Genomic DNA, 24,514 nt, shown 5'->3' with positions numbered 1-24,514 from the left:
CACCAAACTGCCAGTTTCCTTCAACCGCTTATCTCACCAAGTAATGTTATTCCTATATGGTAGCGATTCGTCATAAACGCGCCGATATTCACACGTTGCACTTTGGTCATGGATTCGAATTTAGCGAGCCACAGAACACACTGAATTTTCCTCTGTACCGTCCACATCTCGACTGGCATGGCTGTGGGCTGCTCCGCTGTATACACGGTTTTATGGCATCATCTGCGCATGCGCACATGCTGCCACATCATACTACAGAAACTGGGAGGGTTTTCCTTTGAGCTTGACTATAATTTCCCTCATGGCAGATTCACTTTAATAATCTCTATTTAGTACAGTACAACTAGCCTGAGTTAAGGGTTTTTCTTAGTATATGTTGAAATCAGTTGGCTTTATTAATTTAAGCCACTTAGTGGCATTGTACTATTTAAAGCATATAAGTCTACAAAGTGTTCATGATTTACTTATCAGTTTCTGACCTGTTTTTCTCCTGATTATGAAAACCCTATGTGTTCATTGTGGGAAAATATGGTAAGTACAGAGAAGTATTAAAAAACTTGTGGTGGCATGGTGGATAGAACGTTGACCTGGAATGCTGAGGTCGCTGGTTTGAAACCCTGGGCTTGCCCAGTCAAGGCACATATAACAAGTAATTAGTATGTGGACCCTGGTATATGGACGTCCAGGGTTCAATTCCTAGTCAGGGCACGCAGGAGAAGTGACCATTTGTTGCTCCCCCCCACCGACACCTCTCTTTTTTCCCCCTCTGCAGCCAGTGGCTGGATTGGTTCAAGTAGCTCCCTTGAAGCACAGTGAGACAGCCTCAGGTGCTAAAAATAGCTCACTCAAGCTTCAGCCCAAGATGGGGTTACCCCCAATTGGGGTGCATGTGGGATTCTGCCTCACTATCTCCTCCTCACCTTAGAACAAACAAACAAGATAAAAATCTGGTCCCCACATTGATATACAGATTCAGTGCAATTCTTTTAAAAATTCTTGGCTGCTTCTTTTGCTGAAATTGACAAGGTAATTCTAAAATTCACATGGAAATGCAAGGGACTCAGCCAAAACAATGTTGAAAAAACCAAAGTTGATGGGCTGGTGCTTGATTTTAAAGCTTAACACAAAGCTACTATAATTAAATGGTGTGGAACTAGCAATAAGGATAGACATACAGATTAATGGAATAGAATTGAGAGTCCAGAAATAAACTATAACATTTGTGGTTATTTGATTTTTCAGAGTTTTCAGGAGAATTTAATGGAGTGGGAGGGAAGAACAGTCTTCAGCAAATCCTTCTGGAACAACTTGATATCCACATGCAAAATAATGAATTTGGACCTCTCTCTCACACAAACATTAACTAAATTGTATCAAAGATATAAATGTAAGAGCTAGAACTCTTAAAAGAATTTGTAGGTATTCATGACCTAGGGTTAGTCAGTGGTTTTCTAGATATACCAAAGCATAGGCAACCAAAGAAAAATAGTTAAATTGGATTTCATCAGAGAAAAAATGATAAATTAGGCTTTATCATACTTAAAGTCTTTTGTACTTCATAGAACATTATCAGGACAATGAAAAAGACAACCAAGAGAATGACAGAAAATATTTGCAAATCATGTATTTGATAAAAGACTAATATCAAGAATATATAAGGGGTCCTGGCTGGGTAGCTCAGTTGGTTTGAAAGTTGTCCTGATTCTCTGAAACCCTGAGGTCATTGGCTTGAGCATGGTATCATAGACATGACCCCGTGGTCGCCGGCTTGAATCCAGGGTCGCTGGCTTGAGCAAGGGGTCACTTGCTCTGCTGTAGCCCCCCAGTCAAGGCACATATGAGAAGCAATGAATGAACAACTAAAGTGTCTCAACTAAGAGTTGTTGCTTCTCATCTCTTTCCTTTCAAGACTGTGTTTGTCTGTCTCTCTGTCTGCCTGTCTCTCCTTCTCTTGCAAAAAGAGAAGAAAAGGAAGGAAGGGAGGGAGGGAGGGAGGATGGAGAGAGAGAGAGAGAGAGAGAGAGAGAGAGATAAAAGAGAGGAGAGGAGAGGAGAAAAGAGAAAAGAAAAGATAAAAGCTGTTGTTTAGACCTTCTGGGTAACTTAATAAAGCTTCTTGCTTAGCACTTGCTGCCGTACCCTGCACTTTTATGTCTGGAGATGGTTTCTTTTTTTAAATTTAATTTATTGTGTTGACATAGATTCTAGTGTCGCCCTGAATTCATCCCCCCTCCCCCGTATTCCCCTAAACATCCCCCTTGCCCCTTCCTAACATCTCCCTCCCCCCTTCCCGTCAGGTTTATCCCCTCCTAGCATCCCCTTTCCTCTGTCTTCTTTTCCTCTGTTCCCTTTGATCCCTCCTCTGTCTCAATTCTGCTCCTCAGTTCACATTGCTTCTTGGATTCTTCAAATGAGTGAGGTCATATAATATTTTTCTTTCTCTGCCTGGCTTATTTCACTTAACATAATAGTGTCCAGATCCATCCATGTTGTTGCAAAAGGTAGTATTTCCTTCTTTCTCATGGCCCCATAGTATTCTATTGTGTATATGTACCACTGCTTTTTAATCCACTCGTCCACTGATGGACACTTGGGCTGTTTCTAGATCTTCGCTATTGTGAACAATGCTGCCATAAACATGGGGGTGCATTTCTTTATTTGAGTCAGTGATATGGTGTTCTTGGGATAGATTCCTAAAAGTGGGATGGCTGAGTCAAAAGGCAGTTCCATTTTTAATTTTCTGAGGAATCTCCATACTGTTTTCCCAGTCTACATTCCCACCAGCAGTGCAGGAGGGTTCCCCTTACTCCACATCTTTGCCAGCACCTATCATGTGCTGTTTTGTTAATGAGCACCATTCTGACTGGTATGAGGTGATATCTCATTGTGGTTTTTATTTGCATTTCTCTTAATGATTAGTGGTGTTGAACAATTTTTCATCTGTCTATTGGCCATCTGTATGTCCTCTTTGGAGAAGTATCTCTTCATTTCTTTTGCCCATTTTTTGATTGGATTGTTTGTCTTCCTGGTGTTGAGTTTTACAAGTTCTTTATAAATTTTGGTTATTAACCCCTTATCAGACGTATTGTTGAATATGTTCTCCCATTTTGTGGTTTGTCTTTTTATTCTGTTCATATTGTCTTTAGCTGTGCAGAAGCTTTTCGGTTTGATATAGTCCCATTTGTTTATCCTGTCTTTTATTTCACTTGCCTGTGGAGATAAATCAGCAAATATATTGCTGCGAGAGATGTCGGTGAGCTTACTGCCTATATTTTCTTCTAAGATGCTTATGGTTTCATGACTTACATTTAAGTCTTTTATCAATTTTGACTTTATTTTTGTGAATGGTGTAAGTTGGTCGTCTAGTTTCATTTTTTTGCAGGTAGCTGACCAGTTTTCTCAACACCGTTTGTTAAAGAGACTGTCTTACTTCATTGTATGCTCTTACCTCCTTTGTCAAATATCAGTTGTCCATAAAGCTGTGGGTTTATTTCTGGTTTCTCTGTTCTGTTCCATTGATCTCTGTGCCTATTCTTATGCCAATACCAGGCTGTTTTGAGAACAGTGGCCTTGTAGATATCAGGAAGTGTGATACCTCCCACTTTATTCTTCTTTTTCAAGATTGCTAAGGCTATTTGAGTTCTTTTTTGGTTCCATGTAAATTTTTGGTTCTATATCTTTAAAGTATGTCATTGGTATTTTAATTTGTATTGCATTGAATTTATAAATTGCTTTGGGTAATATAGACATTTTAATGATGTTCATTCTTCCTATCCATGAACACAGTATATGCTTCCACTTGTTTGTATCTTCCTTGATTTCTTTTATCAATATTTTATAATTTTCCAGGTATAAGTCTTTAATCTCTTTGGTTAGATTTACTCCTAGGTACTTTTATTTTTTTTGTTGTTGCAATAGTGAAGGTGATTGTGTCCTTAATTTCTCTTTCTCACAGTTCATTGTTTATGTAAAAAATGCCTCTAATTTCTGTATATTAATTTTATATACTGACACATTGCTGAATTTATTTATCAGGTCCAGTAGTTTTTTCACTGAGACTTTAGGGTTTTCTATGTACAGTATCATATCATCTGCAAATAATGATAGTTTTACTTCTTCTTTTCTAATTTGGATGCCTTTTATCTCTTCTTCTTGTCTGATTGCTGTGGCTAGGACTTCCAGTACTATGTTGAATAAGAGTGGTGAAAGGTGGCACCCCTGCCTTGTTCTATATCTTAAGGGGATTGCTTTTAATTTTTTCCCATTAATTATGATGTTGGCTGTGGGTTTGTCATAGATGGCCTTTATCATGTTGAGGTATGTTCCCTGTATTCCCACTTTGCTGAGTTTTGATCATAAATGGGTGCTGGATTTTATCAAATGCTCTTTCTGCATCTATTGATATTATCATGTGATTTTTCTCCTTCCTTTGTTTGTATAATGAATCACATTGATTGATTTGCAAATATTGTAACAGCCTTGCCTCCCTAGAATAAATCCCACTTGATCATGATGTATGATTTTTTCATGTATTTCTGGATCTGATTTGCTAATATTTTGTTGAGGATTTTAGCATCTAAATTCATCAGGGATATTGGCCTATAGTTTTGTTTCTTTGTAATGTCTTTGCCTGGTTTTAGAATCAGAATTATGCTCGCCTCATAAAAGGAGCTTAGAAGTCTTCCCTCCTCTTGAATTTTTTGAAATAGCTTGAGAAGGATAGGAGTTAGTTCTTTTTTGAATATTTGGTAGAATTTGCCTATGTAGCCATCTGGCCCAGGGCTTTTGTTTGTTGGGAGTTTTTTGATAATTTTCTATCTCATTTATGGTAATTGGTCTGTTTCGGTTTTTTTATTCTTCCAGATTGATTTTTGAAAAATTATATGTTTCAAGAAATTTGTCCATTTCACCTAGGTTGTCTAATTTTTTGGCATACATTTCTTCATAGTATTTTTCTTACAATATAGTGGTACCTTGAGATACGAGTTTAATTCATTCTGTAACCGAGCTCGTAAGTCAGTCAACTTGTACATCAAACAAATTTCTTCCATTTAAAATAACTGAAATATGCTAGAGAAAAAAAGACTATCACTTACAAAGGAGCCCCCATAAGGATGACTTCTGATTTCTCAACAGAAACACTTGAGGCCAGAAGGGAATGGCAAGAAATATTCAAAGTAATGCAGAACAAGAACCTACAACCAAGACTACTTTATCCAGCAAGGCTATCATTTAAAATTGAAGGAGAAATAAAAAGCTTTACAGACAAAAAAAAACTCAAGGATTTCACTGCAACCAAACCAAGGCTTCAAGAAATGTTAAGGGACCTGTTGTAAACAGATCAAAGGAAAAAAAGAATATAGCAAAAGAGAAAAACAGTTTTAAAGAAAAAAAATGGCAATAAACAATTACATATCAGTAATAACCTTAAATGTTAATGGATTAAATGATCCGATCAAGAGACATAGGGTAGCTGCGTGGATAAGAAAACAGGACCCATACATATGCTGTCTACAAGAGACACACCTTAAATCAAAAGATGCACACAGACAGAAGATAAAAGGATGGAAAAAAATATTTCACGCAAATGGAAATGAAAAAAAAGCTGGGGTAGCAATACTTATATCAGACAAAATGGACTTTAGAACAAAGACCATAGTTAGAGATAAAGAAGGTCACTACATAATGATAAAGGGAGCAATCCAAAAGGAAGATATAACCATTATAAATATCTACGCACCTAATATAGGAGCACCTAAATATATAAAGTAGACGTTGATAGACTTAAAGGGCGAGATCAATAGCAATACTATAATAGTAGGAGATTTCAATACCCCATTAACATCATTAGATAGGTCCTCAAGAAAGAAAATTAACAAAGAAACAGCAGACTTAAAGGACATATTAGATCAACTCGATTTAATAGATATCTTCAGAACCTTTCACCCTAAAAGAGCAGAATATACATTCTTTTCAACTGCTCATGGTACATTCTCTAGAATAGACCACATGTTAGGGCACAAAAGCGGGCTCAACAAATTTAAGAAGATTGAAATCATACCGAGCACTTTCTCTGATCACAATGGCATTAAACTAGAAATCAACCACAATAGAAAAATTGAAAAACATTCAAACACTTGGAAACTAAATAGCACGTTATTAAACAATGAATGGGTTAACATTGAGATCAAAGAAGAAATTAAAAAATTCCTAGAAACAAATGATAATGAGCATACATCAAATCAAAATTTATGGGAAACAGCAAAAGCAGTTCTGAGAGGGAAGTTTATAGCATTACAGGCATACCTCAAGAATCTAGAAAAAGCTCAAATAAACAACTTAACCCTGCATCTAAAAGAACTAGAAAAAGAACAGCAAGTAAAGCCCAGAGCTAGTAGAAGGAAGGAAATAATAAAGATCAGAGCAGAAATAAATGACATAGAGGCTAAAGAAACAATACAGAGGATCAATGAAACCAGGAGCTGGTTCTCTGAAAAGGTAAACAAGATCGATGAACCTTTAACAAGACTCACCAAGAAAAAAAGAGAGAGGACTCAAATAAATAAAATTAGAAACAAGAGTGGAGAAATAACAACTGACACAACAGAAATACAAAATATTGTAAGAAAATACTATGAAGAACTGTATTCCAAAAAACTAGACAACCTAGATGAAATGGAAAAATTTCATGAAACATACAAACTTCCAAAAATAAATCTGAAAGAATCAGAAAACCTAAACAGCCTGATTACAACAAATGAGATCAAAACAGTTATCAAAAAACTTCCAACAAAGAAAAGTCCTGGTCCTGATGGCTTCACAAGTGAATTCTACCAAATAGTCAAAGAAGAACTAACTCCTATCCTTCTCAAGCTATTTCAAAAAATTCAAGAGGAAGGAAGACTTCCAAACTCCTTTTATGAGGCGAGCATAATTCTGATTCCAAAACCAGGCAAAGACAACACAAAAAAAGAAAATTAAAGGCCAATATCCCTGATGAACTTAGATGCAAAAATCCTCAATAAAATATTAGCAAACCGGATCCAGCAATATATGGAAAAAATCATACACCATGATCAAGTAGGATTTATTCTTGGGAGGCAAGGCTGTTACAATATTCGCAAATCAATCAATGTGATTCATCACATAAACAAAAGAAAGGAGAAAATCCACATGATAATTTCAATAGATGCAGAAAAAGCATTTGATAAAGTCCAGCACCCATTCATGATCAAAACTCTCAGCAAAGTGGGAATACAGGGAACATACCTCAACATAACAAAGGCCATCTATGACAAACCTACAGCCAACATCATACTCAATGGGCAAAAATTAAAAGCAATCCCCTCAAGATCAGGAACAAGGCAGGGGTGCCCCCTTTCACCACTCTTATTCAACATAGTTCTTGAAGTCCTAGCCACAGCAATCAGGCAAGAAAAAGAAATAAAAGGCATCCAAATTGGAAAAGAAGAAGTAAAACTATCATTATTTGCAGATGACATGATATTGTATATAGAAAACCCTAAAGTCTCAGTCAAAAAACTACTAGACCTGATCAAAGAGTTTGGCAAGGTGGCAGGATATAAAATCAATACTCAGAAATCAGAGGCATTTTTATACACTAATAATGAACTGTCAGAAAGAGAAATCAGGGAATCAATCCCCTTTACCATTGTAACCAAAAAAATAAAGTACCTGGGAATAAATCTAACCAAGGAGATTAAAGACTTGTACTCGGAAAATTATAAAACATTGATAAAAGAAATCAGGGAAGATACGAATAAGTGGAAGCATATACCGTGCTCATGGTTAGGAAGAATAAACATCATTAAAATGTCTATATTACCCAAAGCAATTTATAAATTCAATGCAATACCAATGAAAATACCAATGACTTACTTCAAAGATATAGAACACATATTCCAAAAATTTATATGGAACCAAAAAAGAACATGAATAGCCTCAGCAATCCTGAAAAGGAAGAAAAAAGCGGGAGGTATCACACTTCCAGATATCAAGGTATATTATAAGGCCATTTTACTCAAAACAGCATGGTACTGGCATAAGAACAGGCACATAGATCAATGGAACAGAACAGAGAACTCAGAAATAAACCCACAGCTCTATGGACAACTGATATTTGACAAAGGAGGTAAGACAATACAATGGAGTAAAGACAGCCTCTTCAACAAATGGTGTTGGGAAAACTGGACAGCTACCTGCAAAAAAATGAAACTAGACCACCAACTTACACCACTCACAAAAATAAACTCAAAATGGATAAAAGACTTGAATGTAAGCCGTGAAACCATAAGCATCTTAGAAGAAAACATAGGCAGTAAGCTCTCTGACATCTCTCGCAGCAATATATTTGCTGATTTGTCTCCACAGGCAAGTGAAATAAAAGACAGGATCAACAAATGGGACTTTATCAAACTAAAAAGCTTCTGCACAGCTAAAGACAATAAGAACAGAATAAAAAGACAAACTACACAATGGGAGAATATATTTGACATAGCGTCTGACAAGGGGTTAATAACCAAAATTTATAAAGAACTTGTAAAACTTAATACCAGGAAGACAAACAATCCAATCCAATAATGGGCAAAAGAAATGAATAGACACTTCTCCAAAGAGGACACACAGATGGCCAATAGGCATATGAAAAAATGCTCAACATCACTAATGATTAGAGAAATGCAAATTAAAACCACAATGAGATATCACCTCACACCCGTCAGAATGGTGCTCATCAATAAATCAACACAGAATAAGTGCTGGCGAGGATGTGGAGAAAAGGGAACCCTCCTGCACTGCTGGTGGGAATGCAGACTGGTGCAGCCACTGTGGAAAACAGTATGGAGATTCCTCAAGAAATTAATAATCGAACTGCCTTTTGACCCAGCTATACCACTGTTAGGAATATACCCCAAGAACACCATAGCACTGTTTGAAAAGAAGAAATGCACCCCCATGTTTATGGCAGCATTGTTCACAATAGCAAAGATTTGGAAACAGCCCAAGTGTCCATCAGAGGACGAGTGGATTAAAAAGCTTTGGTATATATATACTATGGAATACTACTCAGCCATAAGAAATGATGACATAGGATCTTTTACAACAACATGGATGGGCCTTGATAACATTATACTAATTGAAAGAAGTAAATCAGAAAAAACTAAGAACTATATGTTTCCATACATAGGTGGGACATAAAGATGAGACTCAGAGACGTGAACAACTGTGTTGGGGTTACAGGGTGGGGGGAGGAGAGGGAGGGTGTTGGGGGAGGGTAGGGGCACAAAGATCATGGCTTTTCAGCATTTGCCATATTCCCCCCTTAATCTATAGACAGACAGCAAATATTTACCTATGGTGTTCCCACTATAAAGACTGCTGCCTTGGGGACAAATGCTGATAAACTATTTCAGCAGTTCCTCCTTCTTCAAAGACTTACATGTCAACATAGAGCTCCATGTTTCATAGGACATACTCAAGCTCACTCCATGCTCCCTGGAGCTTTAGCACAAGGGAATGCCCCCCCCCTTTTTTTTAGTATTTATTTATTTTTTGTATATTTCTGAGGATGGGGATATGGAGGCAGTCAGACGGACTCCTGCATGCGCCTGACTGGGATCCACCTGGCATGCCTACCGGGGGGAATTCTCTGCCCATCTGGGATGTTGCTCTGTTACAACCGGAGCCATTCTGGTGACTGGGGCGGAGGCCATGGGGCCATCCTTAGTGCCCAGGGTGGATTTGCTCCGGTGGAGCCTTGGCTGCGGGCGGGAGGACAGAGACGAAGAGGAAGGAGAGGGGGAGGAGTGGAGAGGTAGTTGGGCGCTTCTCCTGTGTGCTCTGGCCAGGAATCGAACCTGGGAATCCTGCACACCAGGCCAATGACTCCGACGGGTCTACCATATCATGCTTTTTACTTAAAAAAAAAAAAAAAGTTTACATTTCTTTTGAGTGCTGATGAACAGGAGACACCAAATCTTTTTCGCCTGCAAACTACTACCTTCTTTATTAGATCTAGCTAATAACACTGTTCTGTCTTTTTTCCAAATAGCTCCAGATATATGGAAAAGATTTATATAGGCGGATGGGGATCCTCAAACCCCTCAGCGAGAATGGCTTTTAAGATACCTAGAGGCAGAAAAATCCCAGTAGAGATCAGGGGAACTACCAGCTTTTAGGATACACCCTTAAAGGCTCCAACACCCCAAAGGGGTCTCATAGGATGCCATCTGGGTCCTGCTTCAATAGTGGAAAGGAAGGTCATTGAGCAAAAACCTGCCAGGCTTACACGCCTCTGCTGTGAGGAAACGGGGACACTGGAAGGTGGGCTTCCCCCTCGTTCCTCTAAGGGAGGGTTCAGTCTCTTCCAGCCCTGCTCCAGCCACCTATGACCTAACCTTGCCCAGAAAGCTGGGGTTTGCCACTGAAGGCTGAAGGTGCCCAGGGCCGTCGGCCCCATCTATGACACTGTGGACGAGCCTAGGGTATTTCTTCCAAGAAGCAGGTAAACTGATCTCATTCGCACAAGGGCCACTTAACTATGTTTTGCCTGAATAGTCAGGTTTTTTATTCTTCCCTCAAAGATCTCTGTTGTGGGTGTTGATAGTCCTATTTTCTGCTGCTTTGCTTAATATATAGTGTTTCCTTTATCCCTCCTACCTCAATGCCCCACTCATATTTCAGGCTGGGACCTATTCCTAATTTAGAGCTCTCTTTCCTCCTTTTTCCAACTTGTATTATGAATTTACCTTTGCCACCCAGCTTCGTGTATCCCAAGGTTCTCTTTACCAGGCCACAGACGCAAAGCTCCAGGGAAAAGCAACCTGGTCTCAACTCTCCAGGCAGAGGAGAACAGAAGCTCCATATCCACGCATGCTGCAAATGGCTTTTTTCAGCTTCTTACCAGCTAGAAGCAGCGGTCATTGGGACTTGGACATGAGCTGCAAAGTATAGAATGGTGACAACAATTCTAGTGCCATGCGGACTTTTCCTGTCGGGAAATTTCCTGGACTCCTGCTCCCTGTGACAGCTCCTAACAGACTGAACTGTGGTTGGGTTGCATTTTTCAGGGATTTGGCATGGTGATGGGGCCAACTTGGACTTGGGGAACATGTTAAGGACACTACTCTTTTAGGGATTCTTGCTGTATTGGCCAAGAGTTTGCTTAAAGGCTTTTAATCACTGTAAAAAAAAATTGAGGACTGGATGAAGAAGATGGGGCACATATACACCATGGTATATTATTCAGCTAGGAGAAATGGTGACATCGGATCTCATATAGAGGAATGGTGGAGTCTTGGTAGCATTGTGCGGGGTGAAATAAGCGAATCAGAAAAAAACAGGAATTGCAGGATTCCATACATTGGTGGGACATAAAAGCGAGACTAAGAGGCATGGACAGGAGTGTGGTGGCTATGGGGGTGGGGGGAGGGAAGGAGGGAGAGGGGGAGGGGTACAGAGAGAACTGGATGGAGGGTGGCGGAGGATGATCTCTCTTTGGGTGATGGGTATGCAACAGAACTAAATGACAAGATTACCTGGAAATGTTTTCTTTGAATGTATGTACCCTGATTTATTGATGTCACCCCATTAAAATAAAAATTTATTTATAAAAAAAAATAACTGAAATAGATTTAATCCATTCCATTCCTGTGAAACATCCCCAAACCATCCTAAATTATGAAAAAAAGACATGTTTTTAATTAAGAAACACACATGTTTACTTTACCAATGCATAACAAAATATATGAAATAAAAGAAAAATGTGTTATTTAGTACTGTATTCTTACCTTGGAGACAGATGAGTGCGGGTAATGGAGGTGAGTGGTGGAGGAGGAGGGAGGGAGGAAGGAATGCAGACACTGTACAGATGTAAACTAAAACTGCACTTTCTTAACACTAAATGTAAACTAAAACTGCATTTTGTTTACTTTAAACAAAACTAAAACTGCACTTTCTTTACTGAAAATGAAAGCACAAAAACTTAATTGTAAAAAAATGCATTTCCTTAACTTTAAACTTAACCTAAGCTTAACATTACGTATTTTTCATTTAATCATCACCTGTTTTTGCCTTTTTGGCTGTATTTTCGGCACTTTCACTTGCAGGACTTTTGAATAAAAATCTTATCCGAAGAGGTTTTACTTTTTTCTGCCTTTTAAAACTTTACGGAAATGTGATAAAAGAGTGTCATTAAAAAGTGCTGAAGCAAGAGCAGTCGAAACTTTCTGTGGGCGTTTCTTTTCAATGAAACTTGAATGCTTCTCCCACATTGCCAGCATGTCTTTAATTTCACTTGTAGAAATCAATTCTTTTGACTCTACCTCCTCTTCACTACTACTCTTGCAGAATATCCATATGTTGCATCATCTGTAGCTCCTTCAACTCCTCAGTTGAGACTTCCTCCTCATGTTCCTCGGCGAGCTCTTTTATGTCACCCTCATCTACCTTCAGACCCATCAACTTTCCGAGGGACACAATCTCCTTCAGCGCTTCTACCTTGGTCTCAGTCTCTGGTTCGAATCCTTCGAAGTCCCTGTCTGCAACAACGTCAGGCCATAACTTTTTTCATGCCGAGTTCAAGGTTCTTCTTGTAACCTCTTGCCATGCCAAGTCAATAATGTGTAAACATATCACGATATTGTAGTGATCTTTCCAAAACTCTCAAAGGGTTAGATGTGTATTCTCAGTCACCGCAAAGCAGCAGCGGAACAAGTGCTTTGTGTAAAGCTTTTTAAAGTTGGAAATGGCCTGCTGATCCATGGGTTGCAAGAATGAAGTCGTGTTGGCTTAGAGGTAGAGGACTTTCATGAATTTGAACTCATCGAGACTGTCATCTTCAAGACCAGGTGGGTGGGTTAGAGCATTTTCAAGGATTAGTAATGCTTTCATCGGGAGTTTATTTTCTTGAAGATATTTTTTCACAGCAGGACCAAAGGCGAGATTTACCCATTCAATAAAAAACTGCCATGTAACCCATGCCCTAGCATTGGCGCACCACATAACCTGCAGTTTTTCTTTAAGAATCTTGTGAGTCTTAAAGGCTCGAGGATTTTCGGAATGATACACTAGCAGTGGCTTTACTTTACAGTCACCGCTAGCATTTGCACACAATGCAAAGGTCAGACAGTCCTTCATGGGTTTAATGGCCTGGCAGCTTCTACTCTCTGTGGTGATGAAAGTCCTCTGGGGCATTTTTTTCCCAAACCTGTTTTGTCACAGTTGTACACTTGTTGGGTGATGTAGCCTTCCTTTGCAATAAGCGCAGCAAAATGTGCAATGTACTCCTCAGCTGCCTTAACGTCAGCACTCACAGCTTCATCATGCCTCACCACCAAGTGGATGCTAGATCTGTTCTTGAAATTTTCAAATCAGCCGTTACTTGCCTTAAATGTATCTTCTGCTGCCTCTTTTGAGGTTGGTGGTTCTTTCTTCTTCAAGTCGCCATAAATAATACGTGCCTTTTCGCATAATATAGTCTCCATCACTGTATCTCCTGCCAGCTCTTTCTCTTTCATCCACATCAGCAGAAGCTTCTCCATCTCTTCATGGACGTTTGTCCTTAATTGGGACAGAATTAAGAAAGTTCCTTTCTCTGAATTTGCGTTTTTGATGGCATCCTTTTGTTTAAGGATGGTACAAATTGTAGATGTATTGCGGTTGTACAGCCTTGCAAGTTCCACCACTCGTATACCACACTCATGTCTTTCTGTTATTTTTTGCTTTACTTCTATTGAGATTATTCTCTTCTACTTACCACTGTCCTTTACACTCACTTTCATCTTCCCCGTGATAGCACACAAAAACAGTAAAAAATGCAAAAATGATGCAAGATCGAGTACAGTGTATGAGATTCAACTTGATTCTGCGGGTAACGTGTGAAAAAGAACGAGATGCTGATGTTATGCTGGTGATACTGGACCAGTGCACCAAGGTGCCAATTTCAGCAGCTTCCTGAATCACGACTCGTATCTCAGAATTTCACTTGGATCTGAAACAAAAATACGGACTGAGTCGCAGCTCGCGTCTTAAAAAATTCGTATGTTGTTCTGCTTGTATCTCAAGCTACCACTTTATTTGTATTTTTGTTGTGTCAGTTGTTATTTCTCCACTCTCATTTCTAATTTTATTTATTTGAAGCCTCTCTTTTTCTTGGTGAGTGTGGTTAAAGGTTCATTGATATTGTTGACCCTTTCAGAGAACCAGCTCTTGATTTCATTTATCCTCTGTATTGTTTCTTTAGCCTATATGTCATTTATTTCCCCTCTGATCTTTATTATTTTTTTTCTTCTACTACCCGTGGGCTTTACTTGCTGTTCTTTTTCTAGTTCTTTTAGATGCAGGGTTAAGTTGTTTATTTGAGCTTTTTCTAGCTTCTTTAGGTATACCTGTAATGCTATGAACTTTCCTCTTAGTACTGCTTTTTCTGTGTCCCATAAATTTTGAGTTGATTCATTTCTAGGAATTCATTCTTTATCATTCATTTCTAGGAATTCATTCTTTATCATTCATTTCTAGAAATTTTTTTATTTTTTCTTTGATCTCATTATTAACCCATTTGTTATTTAATAACATGCTAATTAGTTTCCATGTGTTTGAGTATTTTTCAATTTTTCTGTTGTGGTTCAGTTCTAGTTTCATGCCATTGTGATCAGAGAAAGTGCTTTATATGATTTCAATCTTCTTAAATTTGTGGAGACCACTTTTGTGCCCTAACATGTGGTCTAGCCTAGAGAATGTACCATGAGCACTTGAAAAGAATGTACATTCTGCTGCTTTAGGGTGAAAGGTTCTGAAGATATCTATTAAATCGAGTTGATCTAGTATTTCCAATAACTCTGCTGTTTCTTTGTTAATTTTCTTTCTGTCTGATACAAGTATTGCTACCCCAGCTTTTTTTTTCATTTCCATTTGCATGAAATATTTTTTTCCATTTTTTTACTTTCAACCTATGTGTATCTTTTGTTTTAAGGTGTCTCTTGTAGACAGCATATGTATAGGTCCTGTTTTCATATCCTTGCAGGTACCCTATGTCTTTTGATTGGATCATTTAATCCATTCACATTTAAGGTTATTATTGATATGTAGTTGTTTATTGCCATTTTATTCTTTAAAGCTACATTCATCTTTTACTATATTCTTTTCCCTTTTTGTTCTGTTTACAACAGGCCCCTTAACATTTCTTGCAGCATTGGTTTGGTTGTAATGAATTTCTTGAGTTATTTTTTTTTGTCTGGGAACCTTTTTATTTCTCCTTCAATTTTAAACGATAGCCTTGCTGGATAAAGAAGTCTTGCTTGTAGGTTCTTGTTCTGCATTACTTTGAATATTTCTTGCCATTCCCTTCTGGCCTCAAGTATTCCTGTTGAGAAGTCGGATGTCATCCTTATGTGGGCTCCTTTGTAGGTGATAGCCTCTTTTCCCTCTAGCAGCTTTTAATATTTTCTCTTTATCTCTTAGCTTTGGTATTTTAATAATGATGTGTCTTAGTGTAGATTTATTTGGGTTTCTCTTTCATGGAGTTCTCTGTGCTTCTTGAACTTTTGTAACTTTTCCTGCATCAATTTGGGTAAGTTTTCAGCTATGATTTCATTGAACAAGGTCTCTATCCCTTGTTCTTTCTCTTCTTCTTCAGGAACCCCTATGATGCAGATGTTGTTTTTCTTTAGGTTGTCACAGAGTTCTCTTAGAGTTTCCTCAGATCTTTTTAGCCTCTTTTCTTTTTGCTGCTCTGTTTTTATGTTTTTGTTTATCTGGGCTTCTAAATCGCTGATTCGATCCTCTGCTTCATCCAGCCTGCTTTTAATTGCTTCTAGTATAGTTTTTATTTCTGATATTTTATATGTCATTTCTGACTGGTTCTTTTTATTATTTCAATGTCCTTTTTGATGCTGTTATCTCTTTATGTGTTCATTGTGTCCATTTATTGTTCTAAGATCTTTCAGCATTCTAATAGTCATTATTTTAAACTCTTCATCTGGTAGTTTGCTTATTTCCATTTCACTCAGTTCATTTTCTGGAGGTTTCTCTTGTTGGTTCATTTTGATTGCACTTCTTTGTCTTTCCATTTTGTCTGTGTATACTCTCGTTTTGGTGTGTTGTTTGTAGAGTTGGCTAAGTCGAGGACTGGTGTTGTCTGCCTCCAATTTTCAGTTATGTCTGAAGATGCTTGATTATCAAAGAGAAACAGCTAAGCAAACAATTCTTTCAAGCTCTCATTATCCCAGAAGATGTGTGGTCAGAGGAAGTATGGCTGTACTGCATGCCATGAGATAGTCTTGGCAGCAGGAGGGGTCCCAAGAACACCAAAGACTGAGCCTGCTGAGACCAAACTTGTAAGTTCATTCAGCTGGGGCCTTGATCCCAGCCTCCTCATGGCCGGAGTTGTCCTCTTCGACCTGGAAGCAATTGCCATCCTGGGCCTCGGCCTCACTGTCACCACAGAAGTGGTGTGAGAATCCAAGCCTTGGTCTGCAGGCAGCATGGGGCCTGCGTGGGGAAACTTTACTTCCTGCTTGGGACAGGATGTGCTTCTGGGTGAGACGGTGTCTTAAACTTCCTGAGCTAACCTCTGCTAACTTCAGATTTTTTCTGTAGCTTTTTCACCTCTCTCAGCCTTCATAGACTCGAAGGACGGAGCGTTAGGCCTTGCTCTGGATTAGGTTTTGTCCTAAGGGACTATTGTGGCTGATTTTATTTTTCTTATCTGTACCTTCAATTTGTAAAAAATGTAATAGCTGCAGAGCACCATAAAATAAGGTATGCCTGTATATGGGGTGCTCAGAATAGGCCAATCCATGGAGATAGACAAGTAGACTGGTTACCGGGGCTGGGCAAGGAGGAAACAGGGAGTAACTGCTAATGGGTATGGGGTTTCTTTTTGGTATGATGAAAAAGTTCTGGAGTTAGAAAATGGTGATGGTGGCACACCCTTTTAAATATACTCAAAGCCACTGAATTGTACTTTTTAAAAAGACATGCTTCATGGTATGTGAATTTTATCTCAGTTTTTAAAAAATAAATATCAGCAAAGTAGATCTCACTGTAAAGGGACAACCTCAGCTCATGTCCATTGTGCAGTTGCAAAATGCCAGGTACCTCTGACCTGTGGTGGCTCAGTGGGTAAGGTGTCACCTGAAATTCTGAAGTCGCTGGTTTGAAGCCCTAGGTGGCCCAGTCAAGGCACATATGAAAAGCAGTTATGAGTTGATGCTTCCCACTCCTCCCCCTGCCTTTCTCTCTTTTTCTCCTCTCTCTAAAACCAATAAATAAAATTGTTAAAAAAATAAATAAAAAGATTTAATGATTAAAAAACAATGCCAGGCACTTTATGCTCTTTTGAGAAAAGAGAAGAGGAGCAGGAAGCATCAACTCCCATATGTGCCTTGACCAGGCAACCCAGGGTTTCGAATTTGCGACCTTAGCATTCCAGGTCGACACTTCATCTACTGCTCTACTTTTGATAACCTCAGTATTTCCCCACAATAGTTGCTTTAATCTTCTATCAGAATAAGGATTCCTGACCCTTCCCCATGGTTCTTTCCACTATTGCTGTGCCTATTTTTACAAAGAATTTTGGGTAAAGAGAGAGTTTACTAGTCTGGAATATTATTAAAAAATACTTAACCATTTTACAAAGTTAGGTGCCTTACCCAGACACATTGCCCAAAATGTACTTATATGGTTTTATATGGTTCATTGAGCATGCAGCACTCGAGCTGAAAGGAATGCAAAAACTTGACAAATGGGTTAAATCTCTGAAGTTAGTCTTTTAGTACCAAAGAATTTATGTTAATCCCTCTCCCCCAGAGACAGAGATAGTAAGAAAAAAAAAAAGTAAAATTAGAAATTTCCTTAAGTTGGTCATTCAGCTTGGCCTGGTATAATGCTGGGATTAGATAAATTGTTTGGATTTTGTTTTCATAATATGCTAATTACCTATATCAGAATATGCTATGGTTTATTGCTTTCCTGTGAAACTAGAGAGTTTAAAGAAAACATACTAACATGAAAAACTTGATCACAATGGTTAATTTTATTACATTTATACTCTTTAATTAGTAATTTTTTAAAGGAGAGTTATTCAAACTTTTTGATAACTTTGATATGAAAATACTATAGTGTTAGAAACTTGAATTTAAGGTACTAGTGTTCTGGTTTTATTCATTCATCATGTAATTAAAACTAATCTTTGTGAAAATTTATTATTTCTGGAAACTCATGAATGGCTTGGTCCTAAGAAGTGTTCACTGCAGTGCAGTTGATTCCTGCCATTGAATGTCTTTTGTATTCTTATTGAGGAAAACTTGCTTTTAGTAAATATTAGTGTTGAGGTATGAATGTCAAGTAAATAGCAAAGCGTAGTCTTCCCAAGAAAAATGTTCTTAAATTTTTTATTTTAATGTAATAAACACTTTTACTGAATTATCATAAACTCATTATAACTTTAATATAGATGGACCAAACTTGAATTCTAAATTCTCTTAGGGAAGAAACCGTTTTTGCTATCCCTTTATAAGTCCATTTTATAAACCCAGAGTTTATTCTTGTTCGTAGTAATTGCTTAGCATTTGTTATAAACTGTAAATACGTATTTGTAATCACATATACATTTATTAATATTATACATATTGTTTTGTAACATATGCTGCAGTTAACTGAGATATTGTTGATTGTTAACATTGTGTGTAATAATTATTCATGTTTTTATCCCTCTTTAGGTTGGTATTTTGTATGGCATCTTTTTTTATCAAAATTCAAATTTCTACGTGAACTGGTGGGAGACACAGGATCCCAGGAAGGAGATCATGAGCCTTCAGGGTCTGAAACAGAAGAGGATGCTTCCTCGTCTCCACACAGGATTCGAGCTGCTCGCCAAAGGAGGGCAGCTGCTGATGAAGGCCACTGACCACAGATGCCATCCTGTGTCGGTTAATGGTGAAAGGCAGTTGGGAGCCTGTGTCTTTAATGACTTGGCTGTGCAATTGCTAAAATACTGAACAACATTTATTTGTACTTGAATTTCAAGTCCAATTCAAAAAAGAAAAAAAGGATTTACATGTAAGCCATATGAAAATAAAGGGAATTAAAAGCCAAATCGGACCATTGCAAATTGCATCTTAAAGATAATCTTTTGCTTTATTACCTTTTACTTAATATAGTTATTACTTGGCTCTTGGGCTTTTTTTTTTTTGGTATTTGTGTGAATCTGTTAAATATTACAGGCTTGAAAACTGTATTTTATTAGTTCTACAATGTACTTTTCTCCCTCCACATTTTAACTTGTCTGAAAGTGGGGTGCATCTGACTATTATTGTCATGCAGGCAATAGTTGATGTGATTATCCTAGCCTGTGTGTGTAGGATCTTATAGCTTGTCATTGCGTCATCACTGTGTTGTTGGTATCAAATGTGTCAGATTTAGTTGGCATTTAAAAATGTGTTCTAAAAGATTGCACAATGATTCAGCCCTGAAACGAAAAGTTACTATGTCTGCAGAAAAGCATGGAGACAGAGCCATGGGCGAACATTTGATATTAGCTAGCAGAGCAAATCTCACCAGCCAGAGGAGTGACTGCAATTCCATATTTTCTTATAAAGCAACAACAACATGCTTTACAGTCCCTAAGAAGGAGAATACCCAAAAGTATGTAGATGAAGCTGTACTGCATTTTATGACTGAGACGCCAGCAGCATTGCCTATCACATGCTAGGTGATGCAGTCGAAGGTACGAGACATTGCCAAACCCTTGGAAACAACTCAAACTGATGAGAAGCTGCTGCAATTGGTCCATGTGTGGTGCAGGACTGTTGTTTGGGTGTTGCATACTGTTTTGTCCAAAGGTTCTTGCTGACACTAAAGACCGAGGTATAGCGCCGTCTCAAGAAATGTTGTAACCCTGGTGCTCTCAGTGACACGAGGTGCTCTTTGTAAGAATGCAGGTATCCATGTAAGAAGTGATCCAGAAGGAGCTGGACATAGAATATGAAGTTATGATTGTAACTTACTTAACCAGTTTATTTCATAACACAAAACTGATGTGATAAAACAATCAGTTTAACTGGAAAAGATCTGTTCCAATAAGTCTAAAATAAACATCTACAATGATACGAAGGCATTGTGTCATAGTTTAATTGTCCATGTTTTTTTCTTAGTGAAACATATGGTGCATCTTACAAGTCATGGTAGCTTAGATTAAATAAAGAATAGTTTGTAAATTTATTTTTTACCTGGGATAGCAATTACTGCTAACTTAAGTGACTCTTACAATGTTGTTAAAATAGTTACTCTCTATGAGACACATTTTTTTGGCAAACTATTTAAGACTTTAGAGTAATAACAGGAATCTAAGAGCTGTCTGCTACTTTTGGAAGAGTGAGGTTAGTGACTCCCTTTGTATGGGTAGACCTCATGCTCAAGGCATGTGTTGTGGAGAAAATACTTTTTCACAAACAGCAATTCAGTGACAAGATCTCGGAGAGACTGGGAATTGAGAAGAAAGAGAGTGGGCCACAGTGCCTGCCTCACTGTAAGATGACTGGCCAGGTTCGTGTTTGTCCTCACCGAACTTTGGACTGTTTAGTGGGGAAGAGAGAGGGATTAAAGCACCTTCCTGGCTAGTGTTACCTGCTTTGTACAAGAGTGAATTGCAAAGCCAACTTATTTTATTAATTCAATCTTAGTTTCTAAAGAAGTCATCACAGAATATCACCTTTGTTTTATGATGGTGTGTGATTGTTTGGTACCTCATACTTCATGCTGATGGCTTTGTTTGTTAATTAACAGTTGGCTTGCCCTTTGTGTTACTAAAAAGGAGATTATAGAGCATAACCTTAATTTTAAATACTTGCTATGGGAAGGTCTTCAGCAGGTGAGAGTGGGCCATAATCTTGGTCTTTTATTTCCTTACTGGATGCAATTTTCTATTTTTATGTGACTATAGGGATTTATAAACAGTGACACAAGTTTCAAGCATTAAATTTCAGTGCTTCCTACTAGCTAAATATATTAAAATGACCATTAGTTGGGGGAGGGGGAGAAGCCCAAATAGCTTCTTGGTACTGGGAGGAGTAAATTAGGTCTTTTTATTTTCTAGTATTTTGAATTGTGGGTTCTGCTTTCTAGTGGATATCATAGGTTCAGGTATTACTAGTTGCTGACACACTGGAAGTAGCCAGCAAGCTTCCATTCTGTATCAGTATTAAAGAATGATGGCTGATGTAACCCCCAAAAACCTACAAGCCTCGCCTGCAAATTGACCAAATTAATTTGTGTAAAGGTGTATATGTTGGTATTATTTATTAATATTTGTGCTTCATGGATGTCTTAAGATGAATTTTTAAGAAATGTTCTGTGTTATTTAGGAAATACACTCAAGCGTATTAATAGCTTACACCTTGCCATGTTTTAACTCCTAGAAGAGTTAAAAGAAATCACTGAGGCCAATGTGAAAATCCTACAGACGGATTCCTTTGTTTAAAAGCCTTTTGCCCCCCTGCACTCCTCTTCTCCAGTACACTCACTGTTGTACATACGTCTAAAGCCTATAAAAAAGGCAAAAGCAATAGTTGTTAACACAGAATTATTTATGTAGTATAGTGTTTCCATTTTTTCCCCCCATCTGTTTTAGAGCTTTTGTAGTTGAACTTAGAACTTCTTCATATGGCCATTTCATTTCTCAGTAGATGAACTAGCCTATGGTTAATTTTAAGGTTTAGAAGGTTCTGAGCACTAAAATCACATATAAGTATTAATCATGTCTAAATACTCGTTAATGATGTTGATCAAGTCTTCTATCTTTTGAGTAGTAATTCTAAAATTGAGGACTGGTAGGTGGTCTTCATTTCCTTCCCAGCTATAACCATTCTCATCTCTCTCTTTGCCTTTGAAATTCTTGTAAAAATTGCCAGCATCAAATGTATTGGTGGCATTGCTCTGACTTAAATGCCAAAAACACTAAATATTGTGTAGCACTGTTAAATGTGGTTTTTTAAATGTATACATCAAGTTAAAAATTAGTAGATTTTGTATTATTGTTTTCATGGTGGAAACAAATATTGTATTTTATTTGGTGGATAGCCAATTCACACATGTGCTGACCCATTCCTTTAGATATTATTAGGTTTAAAAACAGCTTCAAACTGTTATTTTGTTGACGCTTGGGGATATATTAAATAATGGTTTCACAAATATGGCATTTGAAACCAAGATGTATTAAATGATTTGCAATTAGTGCATTTTTACTTTTAAAAAAGTTTTAAGAGCAACATGTTTTGAAATTTAAGTCAACAATACAGTATTTTTTGAAGTCAGGTTGTTGTGTTTTTTTTTGAAAAGTTGTATTTTAATGTAACATGTAACTATTGTGACTTTAGATTTTAACTGGTAAACTTTTATATTTGAAATTGACTTTAAAAAGCCATTGAACAGTACTCAAAGGTTATAGACTCAAGCAGCTAAATAATGGAATCGTATTTTGTTATGGAGTCTAGAATTAAAGTACCGTGTATTATCTGCTTCTAAAGTAGCCTATGGCTTTTAACGTAAAGCATAAAGAATAGCATTTTATCTTGATAAAAGTAATGTTTTGCACTTTTTCATGTCTATGTGCTGCCTGTTTTATGTTTAACACCCTCCAAGTCAGTTCTATGCATAACCACTCACCAAACACTGCTGCTGTGGTTTCTTAAAGGAAACATTCTGTGCTGTGCTATGGTATATTGTCATCTTCCTGCTAGACAAACAGGCTTATAAGGAATTAAAATTGTGTGTATTAATAGTATCTTTGTATAATAAGGTGTAAAATTAGAGAAGAGGAATGTGTGTAAGTGGTCATTCACTGTTTTTGTTTTAAAACTGGTCAATACTATTATCTAAAGCTTCTGTGGTTTGTTTATATTGATATAATGTTTTAACTTTAAACTGCACAGAATAAATTAAATTGCAAACAAAAGCTGTTTATGTTTCATTGATAAAATATATTAAGTCTGAAGGGTACCTTGAACGTGGTAGGATTTGAAAGCAGCCATTTTTCCCAGTGGTCCATCTCTCACTTCATTTTTAAAACTCTAAAAATCTCTAGGAATTAAGACAAGACGGTGGTAGTATTCTGAGTGCCGTGAAAGTAATTGACTTAGACCTTGAAGGACAGATAGCATTAGAGCTAAATTACATTTACCATGACTTTTTTCTTCTCATACTTTATCCAGTATTATTTTGATATTCTATATCAGGGTAGTCAACCTTTTTTATACCTACCGCCCACTTTTGTATCTCTGTTGGTAGTAAAATTTTCTAACTGCCCACCAGCTCCACAGTAATGGTGATTTATAAAGTAGAGAAGTAACTTTACTTTATAAAATTTATACAGCAGAGTTACAGCTAGTTAAAGCATATAATAATAATTACTTACCAAGTACTTTATGTCAGATTTTTGCTAAGTTTGGCAGAATAAATCTTTGTAAAACAACTTACTAGACTTAAATCTATCTTTTTATTTATACTTTGGTTGCTCCGCTACCGCCCACCATGAAAGCTGGAATGCCCACTAGTGGGCGGTAGGGATCAGGTTGACTACCACTGTTCTATATCATAGATCATATTTTTGTCAGTATTAACCACAAGAAAGACTGAGAGAAAACTGACCAAAGCCAAGAAAAAAGATTGAGGAATGCTTTTAAAAATAAGTTTCATACAGGAAACCATTAGTTGTAGTGTCTGGGGGCCAACTTTTGCTTTTTCTCTAGCAGTGCTTAACTGCCAAGAATGTAGGGTGGGAAAAGTGGATTGTGCCAGGATCAGGCTTTGTAAGATAGGAGTGTCTAAAGGGCAAGGTCATTCCAGAGATTGCTGGGGATTGACTGAGATTTGGGCTGGACTGTAAGAGAAGTTAGATCATTAAGGCACTGATAAGTTGGGTGAATGGGAAGAGATTTAGATTAAAGATAAAATGAATGTAACATTTATGTATAATGGATAGAGGAAGTTTGGGGCAGAGACTAGGATTTTAGAGGTGAAGTAGTTCTGAGCAATGACACTGCCGCCATAGAAAAAGGGAATCTGAGAACTGACTCATTCTTGGGCATGGTGTGCACTGTCAGCACAGCCACACATAGCTGAAGTTGGGATGACCATGACCTGGGGACCAGGGCAGGAACTTGGAAGACTGATCTCTAGGTCTGGGATGTCAAGTGTGGTTCTTAGAAGAAGGAGAGTTTCCTGAAAATTAACGGAACATTCTTGGGAGCTGTGAGGATATTTTCTCTTCAGTCTGTTTCCTCCCACCTCTGCAGCTCTCTAGGCCAGTGTATGACTGTATGCACAAGTATGTACTTCAATATAAAAATGTTTACATATGGAGAATTTTGTTTGGAGGAGGAGAAAAGAGCGAAAAACAGCAAAAGCTTCTCTAAAAATCTTAAAGGGAGAAGTAGAGGTTTGCCTGGTAGAGGATGAGAAGAGGACTGGAGAGAAGGAAGAGCACAAGGAGTGAGTCATG

The 24,514-nt window shown here is 37.7% G+C and overlaps 1 protein-coding gene across 1 annotated transcript in view; it reads left to right on the top strand.

The window, feature by feature from the left end:
* SMIM13 (small integral membrane protein 13) overlaps positions 1 to 20,130 on the top strand; it is a 48,628-nt gene extending 28,498 nt beyond the window's left edge. Inside the window, exon 2 of the mRNA XM_066376941.1 lies at positions 18,738 to 20,130. Within this exon, the coding sequence (XP_066233038.1) occupies positions 18,738 to 18,925 (188 nt within the window). The 3' untranslated portion in view covers positions 18,926 to 20,130. The remainder of the gene's footprint in view (positions 1 to 18,737) is intronic.
* The last annotated feature ends 4,384 nt before the right edge of the window (positions 20,131 to 24,514 follow it).

The sequence above is a fragment of the Saccopteryx leptura genome, chromosome 3 (assembly GCF_036850995.1).
Source record: "Saccopteryx leptura isolate mSacLep1 chromosome 3, mSacLep1_pri_phased_curated, whole genome shotgun sequence".
Taxonomy (NCBI): Eukaryota; Metazoa; Chordata; class Mammalia; order Chiroptera; family Emballonuridae; genus Saccopteryx; species Saccopteryx leptura.
The sequence above is the reverse complement of the archived record's forward strand: the minus strand, read 5'-3'. Positions and strand labels throughout refer to the sequence as shown.